The 16,481-nt window shown below is 37.2% G+C and overlaps 1 protein-coding gene across 4 annotated transcripts in view; it reads left to right on the forward strand.

Moving 5' to 3' along the window:
* The window catches only part of CDK15 (cyclin dependent kinase 15), a 124,783-nt gene that overhangs the window by 50,993 nt on the left and 57,309 nt on the right, over nt 1–16,481 (forward strand). For all 4 annotated transcript variants that reach the window (XM_072617300.1, XM_072617298.1, XM_072617297.1 and 1 more), the window contains 3 exons: nt 9,248–9,310; nt 12,979–13,102; nt 14,098–14,218. In XM_072617300.1, coding sequence (XP_072473401.1) covers nt 9,248–9,310; nt 12,979–13,102; nt 14,098–14,218 — 308 coding nt within the window. The remainder of the gene's footprint in view (nt 1–9,247; nt 9,311–12,978; nt 13,103–14,097; nt 14,219–16,481) is intronic.

The following is a 16,481-nucleotide window of genomic DNA, read 5'->3' on the forward strand; positions in this document are numbered from 1 at the left end:
AGATTATGACTAGGTGGGATTTATACCAGGAATACAGGGCTGGTTCAACATTAGGAAAACTATCAGCATAATTGAACATATCAATAACAAAACTAACAGAAATCATGTTATCTCAATAGATGCAGAAAAAACTTTTTGACAAAATACAGCATCCACTTGTATTAAAAACACTGGAGAACATAGGAATAATTGAGTTTTCCTTAAAATGAGAAGGAGTATCTATCTGAAACCAGCAGCAAGCATTATATGTAATGGTCATAAGCTAGAAGCTTTCCCAATAAGATCAGGGGTGAAACAAGGATTCCTAATATCACCACTGTTGTTCAGTATTGTACTAGAAATGTTAGTTTTAGCAATAAGAGAAGAAAAGAAACCGAAAGAATTAGAATAGCAATGAGAAAACAAAACTATCATTCCTTGCCGATGATATGATGGCATACTTAAAGAATTCTAGAGGATCAACTAAAAAACTATTTGAAACAATTAGCAACTTTAGCAGAATTGCAGGATATAAAGCAAACCCACATAAATCATCAGCATTTCTATATATTACCAACAAAGTCTAGAAGCAAGAGATAGGGAAATACCATTTAAAATAACTGTAGACTATATAAAATATTTGGGAATTTGCCAGACAGTACAAAAATGAGCAGGTAGAACTATATGAACACAATTATAACACTTTTCACACAGAGAAAATCAGATCTAAATAACTGGAAAAATATCAATTGCTCATGGATAGGCCAAGCTAATATAATAAAAATGACAATTCTACTTAAATTAATCTACTTAATCAGTTCCATATCAATCAAGCTACCAAATAATTATTTTTTAGAGCTAGAAAAAACAGCAAAAATCACCTGGAAGAACAAAAGGTCAAGAATATCAAAGAAATTAATGAAAAAATGCCAAGGAAGGTGGCTTAACTGTACTATATCTAAAACTATATTTATAATAAAGTGGCAATCATCAAACTATTGGTACTGGCTAAGAAATAGAATGGTGGATCAGTGGAATTAGTTAGGTACACTAGACACAGTAGTAAGTAGTCATTTACTGTTTGATAAAACCAAAGACTCCAGCTTATGGGATAAGAATTCACTATCTGACAAAAGTTCTAGGAAAACTAGAAAATAGTACGGCAGAAATTAGGCATAGAACAACATCTCACACCATATACCAAGACAAGATCAAAATGGGTACATGGTTTAGAGAAAAAGGGTGATACCTTAAGCAAATTAGGACAGCAATGAATAGTTTATCTATCAGATCTATGGAGAGGGGAAGAATTTGTGACCAAACAAGAAATGGAGAACATTATTAAATGCAAAATGGATAATTTTGATTACATTAAATTAAAAAGTTTTTACACAAACAAAACGAATACAACCAGAATTAGAAGGGAAGCAAAAAGCTGGGAGACAATTTTTAGATCCAGTGTTTCCAATAAAGGCCTCATTTTTAAAAAAATATGTAGAGTACTGAGTCATATTTATAAGAATATGTCATTCTTCAGTTGATAGATGGTCAAAGGATATGAATAGGCAGTTTTCAGATGAAGAAATTAAAGTTATCTATGTCATATGAAAAAATGCTCTAAATTACTATTGATTCAAGAATTGCAAATTAACCCATACCTATCAAATTGGCTAATATGACAGAAAGGGAAAATGATAAATATTGGAGAAGATGTGGGAAAATTGGAACACTAATGCATTGTTGGTGGAGTTGTGAAGTGATCCAACCATTCTGAAGAGCAATTTGGAACTATGCCCAAAGAGCTATCAACCTGTGCATACCCTTTGATCCTGCAATACCACTACCAGGTCTATATTCCAAAGAGATCATAAAAAAAGGAAGAAAGACCTACATGCACAAAAATATTTATAGCAGCTCTTTTTGTGGTGGCAAAGAATTAGGAAATATTTAGAAAATAAGGGGATACCCATCAACTGGGGAATAGTTTTGAACAAGTTCAGGTATATGAATATAATGGAAGACTATTGTGCTATATGAAATGATAAGCAGGTGGATTTCAGAAAAACTTGAGAAGATTCAAATGAACTCATGCTGAGTGAAGTGAGCAGAACCATGAAAACACTGTACACAGTAACAGCAACTTTGTATGATGATCCACTATGATAGATACAGCTCTTCTCAGCAATGCCATGATCCAAGACAATTCCAAAAGACTCATGATGGAAAATTCTATCCACATCCAGAGAAAGGACTCTGGAATCTGAATGCAAATTGCAGCATACAATTTTTACATTTTTAATTTTTCTTTCTCGTAATTTTCCCCATTTTTTTCTGATTCTTCTTTCATAACATGACTAATGTGGAAATATGTTTAATGTGATTGTACATGTATAGCCTATATCCGATTGCTTTCTGTCTCGGGGAGGAGGAGGGAAGAGAGAGAGGGAAAAGTATGGAATTCAAAATCTTACAAAAATAAATGTTGAAAACTACATGTAATTGGGATAAATAAAATACTATAAAATGGGGGTGGGGTGGGGAGAAGAAAATATATGCTTAAGTATCCTTGGCTACCATGCTCTGTTTTTCAGTGCACTTGGAGAATGAACATACAAATATATAGTTGTAACAGTGGCATCAGGTTTAACTGGAATGTTATATCTAGTTATATTGAATGGGTCATATTATTTGCTGGAGAAGGCACTTGGTTGTAGAGTCAAGCTTTTCTAATACTACACGCAAGTGATGCTTAGTTTGAAGCAGACTGATAAAGGGCCAGAGATTAGACCTCAGAATATCTTCTTTTGAAAAAATAGTTCATTATTTTTTCCAGTTAACAAGAATTTTAAAAATTAATCTATCCCTTCTACTACCTCCCCCTTGAGTAATTTTTTTTAAAAAAGAAAAACTCAGTATTAACTGAACCAGATGTCTAGTTCCTTAAAACAAACTCCCACATTAGTCATGTCCAAAAATGTGTCTCTTTCTGAATTTTAAGTTCATCACTTCTATCAGGAGGTGTCGTGTTTCATCTTCCTTCTTTAGGACTTGTCAATGACTCGGTGAGAGTTCTAAGTCTTTCAAACTTGTTTTTCCTCTTCAGTGTTATGGTTGTGGAAATTGCTCTTCTGATTCTGCTCACTTCACTCTGCATCAGTTCATAAAGATCTTCTGATTTTCCTCTGAAATAGTTTCATTTAATCATTTCTAATTGCACAGTAATGTTCCACTACATTTATAAACCACAAATTCTTTCCCAACAGGAGAGCAATGCCCTTTTTAGCTTCCAGTTTTTGGTTACCATGAAAAGAGTTGTTATGGATATTTTTGTACATTTAGATTCTTTTCTTTCTTCTTTGGTTTCTTTGGAGAATAGACCTAATAGTGGTATTGCTGAGTCAAAGGATAAGTACAATTTAGTCACTTTCTGGTCCTTTACTTCCAAATTACTTTCTAGAACTGCTGGACCAATTCACAGCTCTACCAACAGTGGACTTATTTTTTCATAGCTCCTCCAATATTTGCTATTTTCCTTTTTTGTCATCTTTGCCAGTCTGATAGGTGTGAGGAAGTACCTCAAAGTTGCTTTATTTTTTTAAAAAAATTAAAAAATTTTTAAAAAATTATTTTTTAAAATCAGTCAAGATCCTCCTTCTCACCCTTTCATTTCAACCTTCCCCCAATCTTCACCCCTGCTTAAGAACACAAGAAAATAAACCCATTACAAGCATAATGTCAATCAAAACAAATTTCCACATTGGCCAGATCCAAAGAACTATTTATCTTATTTTGCAATGAGCCCTTCACATCTCTCTCAGGAGACAGGTAGCACATTTCCACATTAGTCTTCTGGAATCCTAATTGGTCAATATGCTGATGAGTTAAGCACTCTAGTATTCCATCATATTTATATACCATTATTTGTTTGTCCATTCCCCATTCCTCATTTTATGAGCTTCTAGTCCTGATTCCCATCCTTTGACACCTCAAAAAGAGTTATATATTTTTTGGTGCGTTCTTAGAGATTGTTTTGCTTAGGATTAATCCCTCTCTTAATATATTCTCCCTCTAAGTCTTCCTTGCCCCTTACCCCTTTGCTCTCCTACTTCCACTATGAAATGAAATGAATTCCTGTACCCAACTAAATGTATATATGTCTATTTTTTGCTTCTTCTAACCAGTTCAGATGAGAATGAAGTTCAAGTGTCAGCCATAACCCTCCCCCTACTTTAAGCCTTGTGTTCTAACAAGGACTAAATATAACATAATTTGTGCACTCTGATTATATGAAGTAATTTTCCCTAACATTCCTTTCCCTTCCCCCATAATATATTCCTCTTCCCCTTTCCACTCTTTTCTTAAGATCATTAAGATATAACAAAACAGTTCTCAGTCCTTGTCTAATTGAATTCTTTCTATGAATCCTGATGATGATAGGGTTCAGAGGGGACATATATCATCTCCTCATATTTGAATGTAAGCAGCTTATACTCGTTTAGTCTTTTAACATTGTTCATTCATGTCTTTATCTTCTTATGTTTCTCTTCACTTCTGTATTTGAAAATCAAAGTCTCTATATATCTGGTCTTTGCATATTGTTTGGAAGTGCTTTATTTCATTAGAGATCCATTTCCCTCCAATAGCATTATATTTATATTCAGTTTTGCTGGTTACGTTATTCTTGGCTATAAGCTCATATTCTTTGCCTTCTGGAATAACATGTTCTAAGTTTTCTGCTTCTTTATAGTGGTGGGTGCTAAATCTTGTGTAACTCTGACTGTGGCTCCTCAGTATTTGAATTCTTTCTGACTATGTACAATATTTTTTCTTTGAGCTAGAAAATCAGATTTTGATTATAACTTTTCTGGGAATTTTTAGGGTTTCTTTCAGGAAATAATTGGTGCATTCTTTCTATTTCCATTTTGCTCTATGGTTCTAAGAGATATGGGCAGTTTTAATATTTCTGGAAATATATCTAGGCTCTTATTTTTGTCATGGTATTCAGATACTACAGTGATTCTCTTTTTTTGTGTTTAGTTTTATTTATTTATTTTTAGATTTCTACATTTATTTCCACAAAATTTTCAGTTCCAATTTTTCTCCCCATCTCTCCCCTCCCCACACTCCATAACACCTTGCATTCTGATTACCCCTTTCCTCAATATGCCCTCCCTTCTATCACACCCCACCCTTCCTTTATCCCCATCTTCTCTCTTTTCTTGAGGGGCAAGATAGATTTCTATTCCCCATTACCTGCATTTCATATTTCCCAGTTATATGCAATAACAATTCTCAACATTTGTTTCTAATACTTTGATTCCAACTTCTCTCTCTTTCTCCCTCCCCACCCTTCCCCACTAAGAAGGCAAGCAATTCAATCCAGGCTATATATGTGTAGTTTTGCAAAAGACTTCCATAATAGTCATGTTGTGTAAGACTAATTATATTTCCCTCCATCCTCCCCTGTCCCTCATTTATTCTATTCTCTCATTTGACCTTGTCCCTTCCCAAAAGTGTTTCCTCCTCCCATTTGCCCTCCTTTCTATCATCCTCCTCACTCCACTTGTCCCCTTCTCCCCTACTTTCCTGTGGTGTAAGATAGATTTTCATACCAAATTTAGTGAGCATGTTATTCTCTCCTTAAGACATATGTGAAGAGAGTAAGCTTCACTTTTCCCCTCTCACCTCCTCCCTTTTCTCCTCCATTGAACAAGACTTTTTTTTCTCTTTTATGAGTGATAATTTGTCCCATTCCATTTCTCTTTTCTCCTCCCAATACATTCCTCTCTCACCCCTTAATTTTATTTTTTATAGATACCATCCCTTCTGATTCAACTCAATCTGTGCTCTGTGTGTGTGTGTGTGTGTGTGTGTGTGTGTATGTATTATCCCTCCACCTGCCCAAATACTGAGAAAAGTCTCAAGAGTTACAAATATTATCTTTCCATGTAGGAATGTAAACAGTTCAACTTCAGTAAGTCCCTTATGATTTTTCTTTCCTGTTTACCTTTTCATGCTTCTCTTGATTCTTGTGCTTGAAAGTCAAATTTTCTCTTCAGTTCTAGCCTTTTCATCAGGAATGTTTGAAAGTCCTCTATTTCATTGAATGACCACTTTCCCCCCTGAAGTATTATACTCAGTTTTGCTGGGTAGGTGATTCTTGGTTTTAATCCCAGTTCCTTTGACTTCTAGAATATCCTATTCCAAGCCCTTCGATCCCTTAATGTAGAAACTGCCAGACCCTGTGTCATCCTGATTGTATTTCCACAATACTTGAATTGATTGTTTCTTTCTACCTGCTTGCAATATTTTCTCCTTGACCTGGGAACTCTGAAATTTGGCCACAGTATTCCTAGGAATTTCTTTTTTCAGGTCTCTTTCAGGAGGTGATCAGTGCATTCTTTCAATATTTATTTTGCCCTCTGGTTCTAGAATCTCAGGGCAGTTTTCCTTGATAATTTCATGAAAAATGATGTCTAGGCTCTTTTTTTGATCTTGGCTTTCAGGTAGTCCCATAATTTTTAAATTGTCTCTCCTGGATCTATTTTCCAGGTCAGTTGTTTTTCCCATGAGATATTTCACATTATCTTCTATTTTTTCATTCTTTTGGTTTTGTTTTGTAATTTCTTGGTTTCTCATAAAGTCATTAGCTTGCATCTGCTCCACTCTTATTTTTTCAAGAACTATTGAAAAGCTCAAGTGAGCTTTTGAACCTCCCCTTCCATTTGACTGATTCTGCTTTTTAAATCCTTCTCCTTATTGGCTTTTTGGACCTCTTTTGCATTTGAATCAGTCTATTTTTAAAGGTGTTATTTTCTTCAGCATTTTTTTGGATCTCCTTTAGCAAGTTGTTGACTCCCTTTTCAAGCTCTTCCATGGCCTGAGACCATTGCACATTTATTTTGGAGATACTGGATGCAGAAGCCTTGACTTCCTCTGACAGTATGCATTGTTCTTCCTCATCTGAAAGGATGGAAGTAAATACCTGTTCACCAAGAAAGTAACCTTCTGTAGTCTTCTTTTTCCCCCTTTTTTGGGCATTTTCCCAGCCAGTTACTTGACTTCTGAATCTTTTGTAAAGAGGAGTGTCGTAGTGCTCCTCCTCACCCCAGGACCATGCTTGGGGCTGAGATGCAGATCAGCTGCTCGATTCCCCCAGGGGCTTTAGGTGGAGTGCTTCACGAATGGACCCTGCAGCTGCCACCACCTCTGTTACTGCCACTGCCACCTGGGGCCGGTGCTGGAGGGGATCCTGCTCCCCTCTTGCCCAGTTGGAAAGCCTTCTCACTGACCTTTGAAGCTTTCTTTGGCACTCGTGGTTTGAGGGATCCAAGAACCTCTGCTGCAGCTGTGAATACTGCCTTGGTCACCTGTTCAAGTCCTGTTCCTCTTGGTGCCACGTGGTCAGGGCTGGGCTCCACTCTGCATCCTGGGAGATAGACCTTTCCTTTGGGCCTTACAGATTACCTTTGGCTGAAAATCTCTTTCACTCTGTTGTTCTGTGGCTTCTATTGCTCTAGAATTTGTTGAGAGTCATTTTTTACAGGTATTTTATGGGCTGTGGGGGAAGAGTTAGAGTATGTGCATCTTTCTGCTCCACCATCTTGGCTCTACCCCAGCTAGTACAGTGATTCTTAATATTTTTTTTCTTCTCAATCTTTTTTCCAGGTCAGTTGTTTTTGCCATTAGATATCTTACATCTTCTATTTTTTTTAGCCTTTGATTTTGTTTTAATATTTCTTGTTGCCTTATGAAGTTATTAATTTCTATTTGGTAAATTCTAATATTCAAGGCTGTTTGTTATTTGGGCAAGGTTTTGTTCCTCTTATGCCAAGCTATTAATTCCCTTTCCAATTCTTTCTTCCATAGTTCTAATTTCTTTGAAAAAAATTCCTTAAGTGTTTTCATTACATTTACAAACATATTTTTAACTTTTGAAAAATTTTTGCTTCATTTTTTTCCAGAATTCTAGTTGAATTTGTGCCCAAGCTATGTTTTCCTCTTAGGTCTTGCTTGTAGATGTTTTGGAGTCATTCTTTTCTTCCGGGTTTGTGTCCTGAGCTTTCCTGACATCATAATAGCTCATTATGGTAGGGTTCTTTTATTGTTTGCATATTCTTCCAGTTTACTTTCTGACTTGGGACTTGGTGTCAGAGTAGGGATCTATAGCACTTCTGGAGGCAATTTTTGGCTTGGTCCTGTTGCTGCTTTCTTGGGTATTCAGTGTTGTGTTATTTCAGGATCTCAGAATCTGCAAGCTTTCAGTGCTCCCCAAATGGTCTGATCCAGGTAAAAATCTGCTTACTGACACCCTGGCTGGATCTCTGCAAGTTCTTGACCTGTGTTTAGGTATGTGCAAGAGTGAGCTTCCTCTGGATTCCTCCTCTCTCAGCCAGCTGGGAAGCTCTGTTGGCTTAGACAGGGAGAAGTGTAGAATCCTCTTTGAACTGGGATTCCTGCCTTGACTGGACTTCCCTCCTCTGCAGGCTGGGCTAGCTGCTAGAACTGAGATACAGTTCAGCTCTTGGGGCTGAAACAAACTACTGTTGCTGGCTTCTGATGTTCCTTCTTTCTCCATACACTCACTACCCATAGCATCTCTACCAGGAACTACCACCCCTCTATCGGTTTCCTTCTCAGTCTGCCAGACTGATCCAGAACTGGGTAGAGGTCAACAGAGTTGCCAGATGGCAACTGTACCTTCTCTTGCCTTAGTGTACAGTCTGTTTCTATATACTGGAATGCACATAGCTTGACCCCATCTCCAATGTCCACAGACCTCGCTATGTGTCTCCCTGTGTTAAGCTGAGCTAGACAGAGCATTCACTGTGACTTTTTCTGGATTTTTCCTGTTAGGATTTGAGTTGATGCATTTTCTTTATCTGTTTGAAGGAGTTTGCAGGGGAAGCACCCTGTACTACTCCATTCACTCTGCTTTCTTGGTTCTGTTCCTTTCATGAGATTGTTGATAACTTGGATTTCTTCCTTTGAAAAGTGTCTGTTCATAGCCTTTAATCAATTATCTATTGGGGAATGGATTATAAAGTTGAATCAGTTACTTATATATTTTGGAAATGAAATTTTTATCAGAAAAAAAATTATTGCTGTTAACCAGCTACTTGTTTGCTTTTTAATTCCCACTGCATTAGCTTTCTCAGAATATATTCTGAAGGTTGTCTGCTACTTGCCTAAAAACTGATACCTGCATATGCTAACTTTATTTTTCTTTTCATCCTTTCTGTCTTCCTGCTCCCATTATCTCATTTAGCATACTGACCTGGCCCAGTATATGTCTGAACATCCAGGAGGTCTTCATCCTCACAATGTCAGGGTGAGTATTTTAGGGGACACATTTCTCTGAAATAGAATTTTGAAATGCATTTTCATTCTCAAAACAAGTCATGTCAATTCTCATGAAACCAAATAAGTGAACAGAGGGCACTCTTACTCCTTCCTCAATTTCAACAGAAAAAGAACAGATATAAGATAATAAAACTGGATGGTGAGGCTGGCATTGGATTGGGGAGGCACTTGACTGCTAAGCTAAGAAGGTTTCAATTTGTGCTATAGAAAACAGGGAGTCGTGAAAGTGTTTAGTTTTTTGAGTTTTAGGTTTTTTGAGTGGCATGATCACAACCCTGCTTTTGGAAGATTGACCTGGCACCAGTGCGTAAAATGGACTGGAGGAGGGAGGGACCAGTGGTCAACAAATGCTGTCAAAAGGTCAAGAAAGGCCTTTGCATTTGGTGATTGAGTTTCTGTTAACAGTTGAAGGAGCAATTTCAGTAGAAAGGCTTTTGGATTTGGTGAGTGAAGTTATTGGTGATGTTTGAGAGAGCAGTTTCAGTAGAATGGTGGGAACAGAAGCTAAATTACAGGGGATTAAGGCATGAATACTGGCCAAAGATGTGACGGCAGCTAGGACAGAGCACTCTGTCTACACTAGCAAGGAAAGAGAATGTTTGAGGTTTCTTTTTCCTTTTTTTTAATCAACTAGGAGAAAACTGAATATGTTGTAGACAAAAGTGAAAGGAGCCAGAGGAGAGGAAAAGATTGACAATGCTAGAATGAGAGAGGATAATTGCTAACATTTATAGTCCATGCCCTAAACAGAAACTGAAGAAGGGCTAGGCCAGTCACAACACCCTATGAGTCCATTCTACGATCTCTTTCCCTTCCCTTTTATTCTTTCTCTTTTTCTGCTATGTTCTTCTTTTCTTAGTCTCATCTTACTCTGCCTCTTGGATTCATTAGTTTCTTTCATGTCTCACCTTAACTCCCACTTTCTGCGAGAGGCATTTCCTGGCCTGACTCCTTGCTCCCCTGCTTGGATTTGTCATTTACACTATGCCTTGTGTGTACATAGTTATCTGCAGATTCTTTCTCCCATTGGAATAGGAGTTCTTTAAGACAGGAGCCATGATTTTGGCTTTTTTTTTTTTTTTTTTGCATCCTCAACGTGAAACACCATTCTTGGCTTGTAGTGCTTAATAAATGCTTACTGATTATTTCCTATTTTCTTTACTACTTTGCCCTCTTCCTTATCCTGGCCTTTCTCCTTTTTCTTTCTTCCCTTCATGTTGAAGTGTTTTATACTGAAGCATGTTTTTCTGCTATCCTTCCTTTTACCTCTTCTCCTGTTACTTCTTTTCATTTCCTTTTCGCAGTCATTTACATTTGTCATACCTGCAGTTAAACTTTCAACTCACTTCCAGTCTGGTCCAGCTTTACCCATCCTACTATTCTCTATATTGCATAACTAAGGAGGCTTTCTCACAATAAAGGAAGGCATTGGCAAGTGTCGTGGAAGTAGTGGAAATCTAGTGTGGGGAGAGAGAAAAAAAGCAAATTTTCATAGGAATGAATATTATGTGAATGTGAAAAATCAGCAAAGCTGCTATAAGATACCTATTTCTCTGACAGGTAAATTGTGGCAGATAGGTTAAATGATTTGCCCAAAGCAAATAGGGTATCTAATGGCTCACATATTTCTGGCTCTTGCTTCTGGGCCAGGCCATACTGCTCATTAACTTTGGTTTCAAAGTCTTACATGCCACTGACAGCTGAGCACTGAACTTGGCATGTCTCTGAGATGCCCAGGTTCCCTGATAGGGTGGAAAAATTGATTCATCTATTCAATTCTGCCACTGTCTCCATGTCACCAGGAATGTGAGGGCTGACACTTGCTTTTCTGAACTGTAGGAACATGTTCTGTTCTGGCATAATCTCCTTAAACACCAGTGTCAGCTTTTGAATTCTCCATTGCCAGTGGCATTGGAAGAAATAGCAAAAGACACTTAGAAAATTAAGTGCTTTTCCCCCTAGCTGGTTTCTGTACTTGTGGAAAACTGATTGGAAGCTGATAACTTTTCTAAGTCTCTGGCTTAATAACCACATGAAACATTTCTCCTTTTCTTCCCCTTCATTCCTTTTCGTTCTATGTCTCATTTTATTTTTCCCCCAATATCTCCTCTTTTTTAAAGTTTCCTTTCTTTTTAAATCCATCATCTGTAGTCTTTCCCTTGTATTTTCAAATATGAACCTAGGATTTTTAAAGTAGACAAAAATTCCCAGAGTCAATTTACTATGTCCTTCCCTCTCCATGGTCTTTGGTTTTAAGGATATCTGAGATATAATAAAACTTAAACCCTGGAGAACCTTTTCCAGGTTAACATTTATCTTGGGCTAAGTCGAGTCCCGGGAAAGTCCTGCTTGTCTTTGCATTTTTTAAGGTGATGCTTTTCTCTGGAAGACTGATGACTGATGCAAAAGTGAAACTGAAATTTTGAAGATCAAGGCTCCTTCTGTATCAAGGAGCTAAGCCTGTCCCTTCCCCAACTTCCCTATTTCTGGTAATGTTAGCACCATCTTCCTAGTCTCTTAGCCTTATTAATCAGGAGTTCTCCTTGTTAGCTTTCTCTCCTTTGCTCCACACATACAATTCACTGTCAAATCCTATTGTTTCTGTATTTCATATCTAGCCTACTTCTTCTTTCAATTCCTGCAACGACTGGTTCAGGAACTTGTCTCTTCTCACCTGGACTATATTAATACCCCTTTATCTGGTCCTCTCTTCTCTAGTCCTTTCCTTTCCAATTCATCTTTCTTACCACTAAGTAATATTCCTAATGCACAGTTATCTTATTTCCATGTGATGTACACGGTACATTTTATGTACTCTTCCACCCAAAAACTTTTAGTGATTTGCAGTTGCCTAATAAGCAAGGTACAAACTCCCTGTAAAATGTCTTGAAAACCAGGTCCTCTGCAATCTGCCTCCATATTCTCTTTCCAGACTTATCTCATCCTGTCCACCTTAATCTTTTGCCTTTCATTGCTCTGTCCCCAAACCTGGAATGGAGTCTTCTCTTTTGGCCATTCCATTCCCAAACAACTCATAGAATTGCAAAAATCTCTGAGATGGGAGGAACTTCCCAAACCATTTGTTCTAGCAAAAATTATAGTGATGAATGATTTCGCAACAAAGATGCTACCTCTTCCAAGAATCTTTCCACAACTACTCTTTTACCCCATCACACAAAAGTGATAGGTCTCACCCTTCTCCAATGAGAAAATAAGACTTTGCCCAAATCTCTCCTCCTCATAGATTACATTTTTCTGTGTAACATAGTTATTTGTACACTCATCCTTTGACCCCTTCTCTCTCATTAAAAATCTAGGCTTCTTGAGAGCAGTTCCTATACAGTCCCCATCTTTGTATCCCTGACATATAGTACAGAGCCTTAAGCTTAATCAAGCATAATAAATGCTAACAATTGAATAGAAATTAATAAGGAGAAGCCAGACAACTTGAGATGTTTTTTTTTGTTTTGGATCATGGTCCAGTGACCTTACTTTGCTACTAAAAAAAGAATTTTAGTTTTTGCTTCTCTGAAAGCATAATTTTACCATCCTCTCTTAGGAAACTGTTTTTGATTTAGAGTAATATTAACACATGATAGCACAAAACTACTTAGGTATGACGCTTATTTTTTCCAGCTCTTCATGTTTCAACTTTTGCGGGGCCTGGCTTATATCCACCATCAACACATTCTTCACCGGGATCTGAAACCTCAGAACTTACTCATCAGTTATCTTGGAGAACTCAAATTAGCTGATTTTGGTGAGTCAATTCCTCCTTCCCTGGGTCTCGTTCTCATTTATGAACAATGACGCTTTTGTGTGCATGTGTTTATTTATCCAATGCATTGACTAGATCTGGCCTTTGGAAACAGGAGACATATTACTAGTGAGCATCTCAGACTTCTGTAAGACATGAAAAAGATACAGATGCTAACTTCTTTGATATCATCTCTTTAGTTAGAGGCTAAGAGCTGGGATCGAGTCTAAGATAATACTCTTATTTCAATAATAGCAGTAAGCCAAATTATAGGAAGGTACCCAGAATGGAGAAAGGATTTCCAAACTATAAGTTTGCTGAAGGACCCTCTCCCAGTGGAAATCCCAAGTCTGAGCTAAAATTCCAATTCCAGGTAATTGGGGCATATTTTAGAAAGGGAGCATGAAGAGATCAACTTCAGACTCTACTTTTCCAGAATTATATTGTGGTATACTTGTCCAAAGTCTCAAGTTCTGTGTGTTTGCCTGATAGCAGAATTATCTCCAGTATAGGCTATCAGGGAAAAAAATACTGAACTTTGTATTTTTGGCATATCTGCCAATTTCTTAATTAAATTTTTAATTAAATTAAATTGAGTAATTTAGTTAAAATTTTAATTTAACATTATAGAGCATTTCTTTTTCAGAGAGGTCTCAAATTGGCAGTCTTCTCTTGCCCTCCTTTCTTTATGTCTCATATCTCAGACTTATCTAAACGTCCTTTCTTTGTCCATTACAACCTGATTGAAAAAACTCCCAAATAGAAGACCACCAGAATTATATAGTGATAAGAGAAACTTTGATGAAATAAGACAAATTATTGTCTGTAAATTAGAACTATTGATCTATTTTTTGAGTGTTTGCTTTTTCATCTGTACTCTCCCATGATTTGTTTGCTTCCAGCACAAAATCAACTGCCATCTTGCTATGGGACATAGAGATATAATTGCTTGTGTGTGTGTATGTGTGTGTGTGTGTTTTATATATATAATCTGGCAGGTCTTGCTCGGGCTAAGTCCATCCCCAGTCAGACATACTCTTCGGAAGTAGTGACACTCTGGTATCGTCCTCCAGATGCATTGCTAGGAGCCACAGAATATTCCTCTGATTTGGATATCTGGTAAGATTGATACTAAGGCATTTAATGTCCAAAAAATATACAGAAGTGGTCTTATGCATGCCTGTAAAGGTTGATTCTATTATGTGTGTTATATTTTTAACTTTCTTCAGGCAAGAATAATGTGGCGTTCTATAGTCATTTCTCTTCTAAGAAAAATAAAAACTACACAGAAGAATTACTCCATCAGAGGCTAGTGAGGGAAAACAACAAAAACAGCAAATTAGGAAATCTGAAATATTGTATCAATCAATACACATTTGTTAATACACAATACACATATTTTATATATCACCTATTTTTTCTGACCCTTGGTTTCTTGATTTGTAAAAATGGGATAATAATGCCTGCCTTCTTCCTAACTCAAAGAAAATGTAGGGTTGAATTTCCCCCATGCAATAGCAGGAGCCACTGTGGGGCTTTACTGTAGAATTGGGGAAGTATAGAACCTCATAAGATGGAGTGTTGAATCTAGGACATTAAAGCCTGATTTTGAGGTCTTGTGTATTCTGAACTAGCCTAGCCATTTGCAATTCTTCCTTTTAGATATGTCATGACTTGGAAAAACAATTACAATATTCATAGCTTTTTTGACTCCCTTGGGAAAACAACATTAGAAAGACCCAAGGCATCACTGATATTGTTCATAAATATAAATGTTATATAGCAGCCCCCTGGGAATCTTTCTGTTCCTCAGTTGTGCCTGAGTCTTTGTGACCCCACTTGTTTTGTTTTGGTTTGGTTTTGGCAGAGATACTGCAGAGGTTTGCCATTTCCTTCTCCAGCTCATCTTATAGATGAAGAAACTGAAACAAACAGGGTTAAGTGACTTATCCAGGATCACACAGTTAGAAAGTGTCTGAAGCTGGGTTTGAATTCAGGAGGATGAGTCTTCCTGACTCCAGGCTCAGCACTCTATCCACTGCACCACTAGGTCTCCCAGAGACTTGAAAAGGACAGCAGAAATGCTACACCAATATCTCAGAAGATACAGATTAACTAACATCCCAGCAAAATTTCAGGAAAGATAACTTAATAGTCAAATCAGTTGTATCCATCAATTGGTATTGCTCTCCAGTGACACTTCCAAGGTTTCTCTGGCACTTTGGAGTTTTGAAAAGTATGGATTAAAGTCATTATGTCTTATTACTTTTCTATTCTTCCAGTAAACTCTTACCTCAGTGTCTCTTTGTGGCTTGTAATTGACAGCTCTCAAAAGTTATCACATAGGAGCTTCAGCTCTGGCAGGCCCTAATCAACTGGAAAGGCTTAAAGTCTGGATCCAACCAGTAATAGTATGTGCTTACTTTTTGAATGTCAGACTTGCTATTTTCAGAGAGACTCATCCATAGAATGTTACTTACCTAGTACTGGCTGTTTGGGACCGTAGCCACTCGTGAAGACCATTTACTAAAGTATAGAGGGACTATAATTTGCGTCCATGGATGATGAAATCATTGATTCTTGAAATGTTGAAGTTTTATCATTATCTAAGCATGAGTATCACTCTGCTCCTATAATGTGCCAGCCACTATAATGGGACAGCTAGGTAGAGCATAGGGTAGAGGAGATACTTACTAGCTGTGTGACCCTGGGCAAGTCACTTAACCCTGGTTGTCTCAGATTCCTTATCTGTAAATGAGATGGAGAAAGAAATGGCAAACCACTCTAGCATCTTTGCCAAGAAAATCCCAAATGACATCATGAAGAGTTAGACATGACTGAAAGCCACATCATGTGCCAAGTACAATGTGGGAATAGAACATTCAACACTTTTCCAGTGAGTTTATTGTATTAAGATTCTCTTAACGGGGTAATTACAAGACACGGATTTAAGTTAGGATTTTTTTTTCTTTTAAGACAGGGAGAGAGGGTGAGTCTGGGTGGGAAAGGACATGAAGGGAATGGGGAAAGGAAAGAAGAGGACTGCTAATTGAAGAAAAGAAAAAAAAACTAATCCTATTCTACTGGACCATGTAATCCCCATAGAATCCAAACAGAATTCCATTTGCAAAGGCATATGAGAGTGATCATTAACTCTTTTGTCTTAAATAAGCTAATTTTAATAAGTCATACCTTATAAAAGCTCCTTTATAGAAGCAGTGTCAGCGATGGGATATACATAAAGTTTAAAAGGTTAATAGCACCTTGATTAGACTGTAGAAAATATATAAGTAGGTTTTACTAACACTCCCAGCATTCTTTAATCCTCTTGCATCTTTCTCTCTTTTTGATATCCTTTTCAGGCCCTAAAAGATCCAATTAG

This window comes from Notamacropus eugenii, chromosome 6 (assembly GCF_028372415.1).
Source record: "Notamacropus eugenii isolate mMacEug1 chromosome 6, mMacEug1.pri_v2, whole genome shotgun sequence".
Classification (NCBI taxonomy): domain Eukaryota; kingdom Metazoa; phylum Chordata; class Mammalia; order Diprotodontia; family Macropodidae; genus Notamacropus; species Notamacropus eugenii.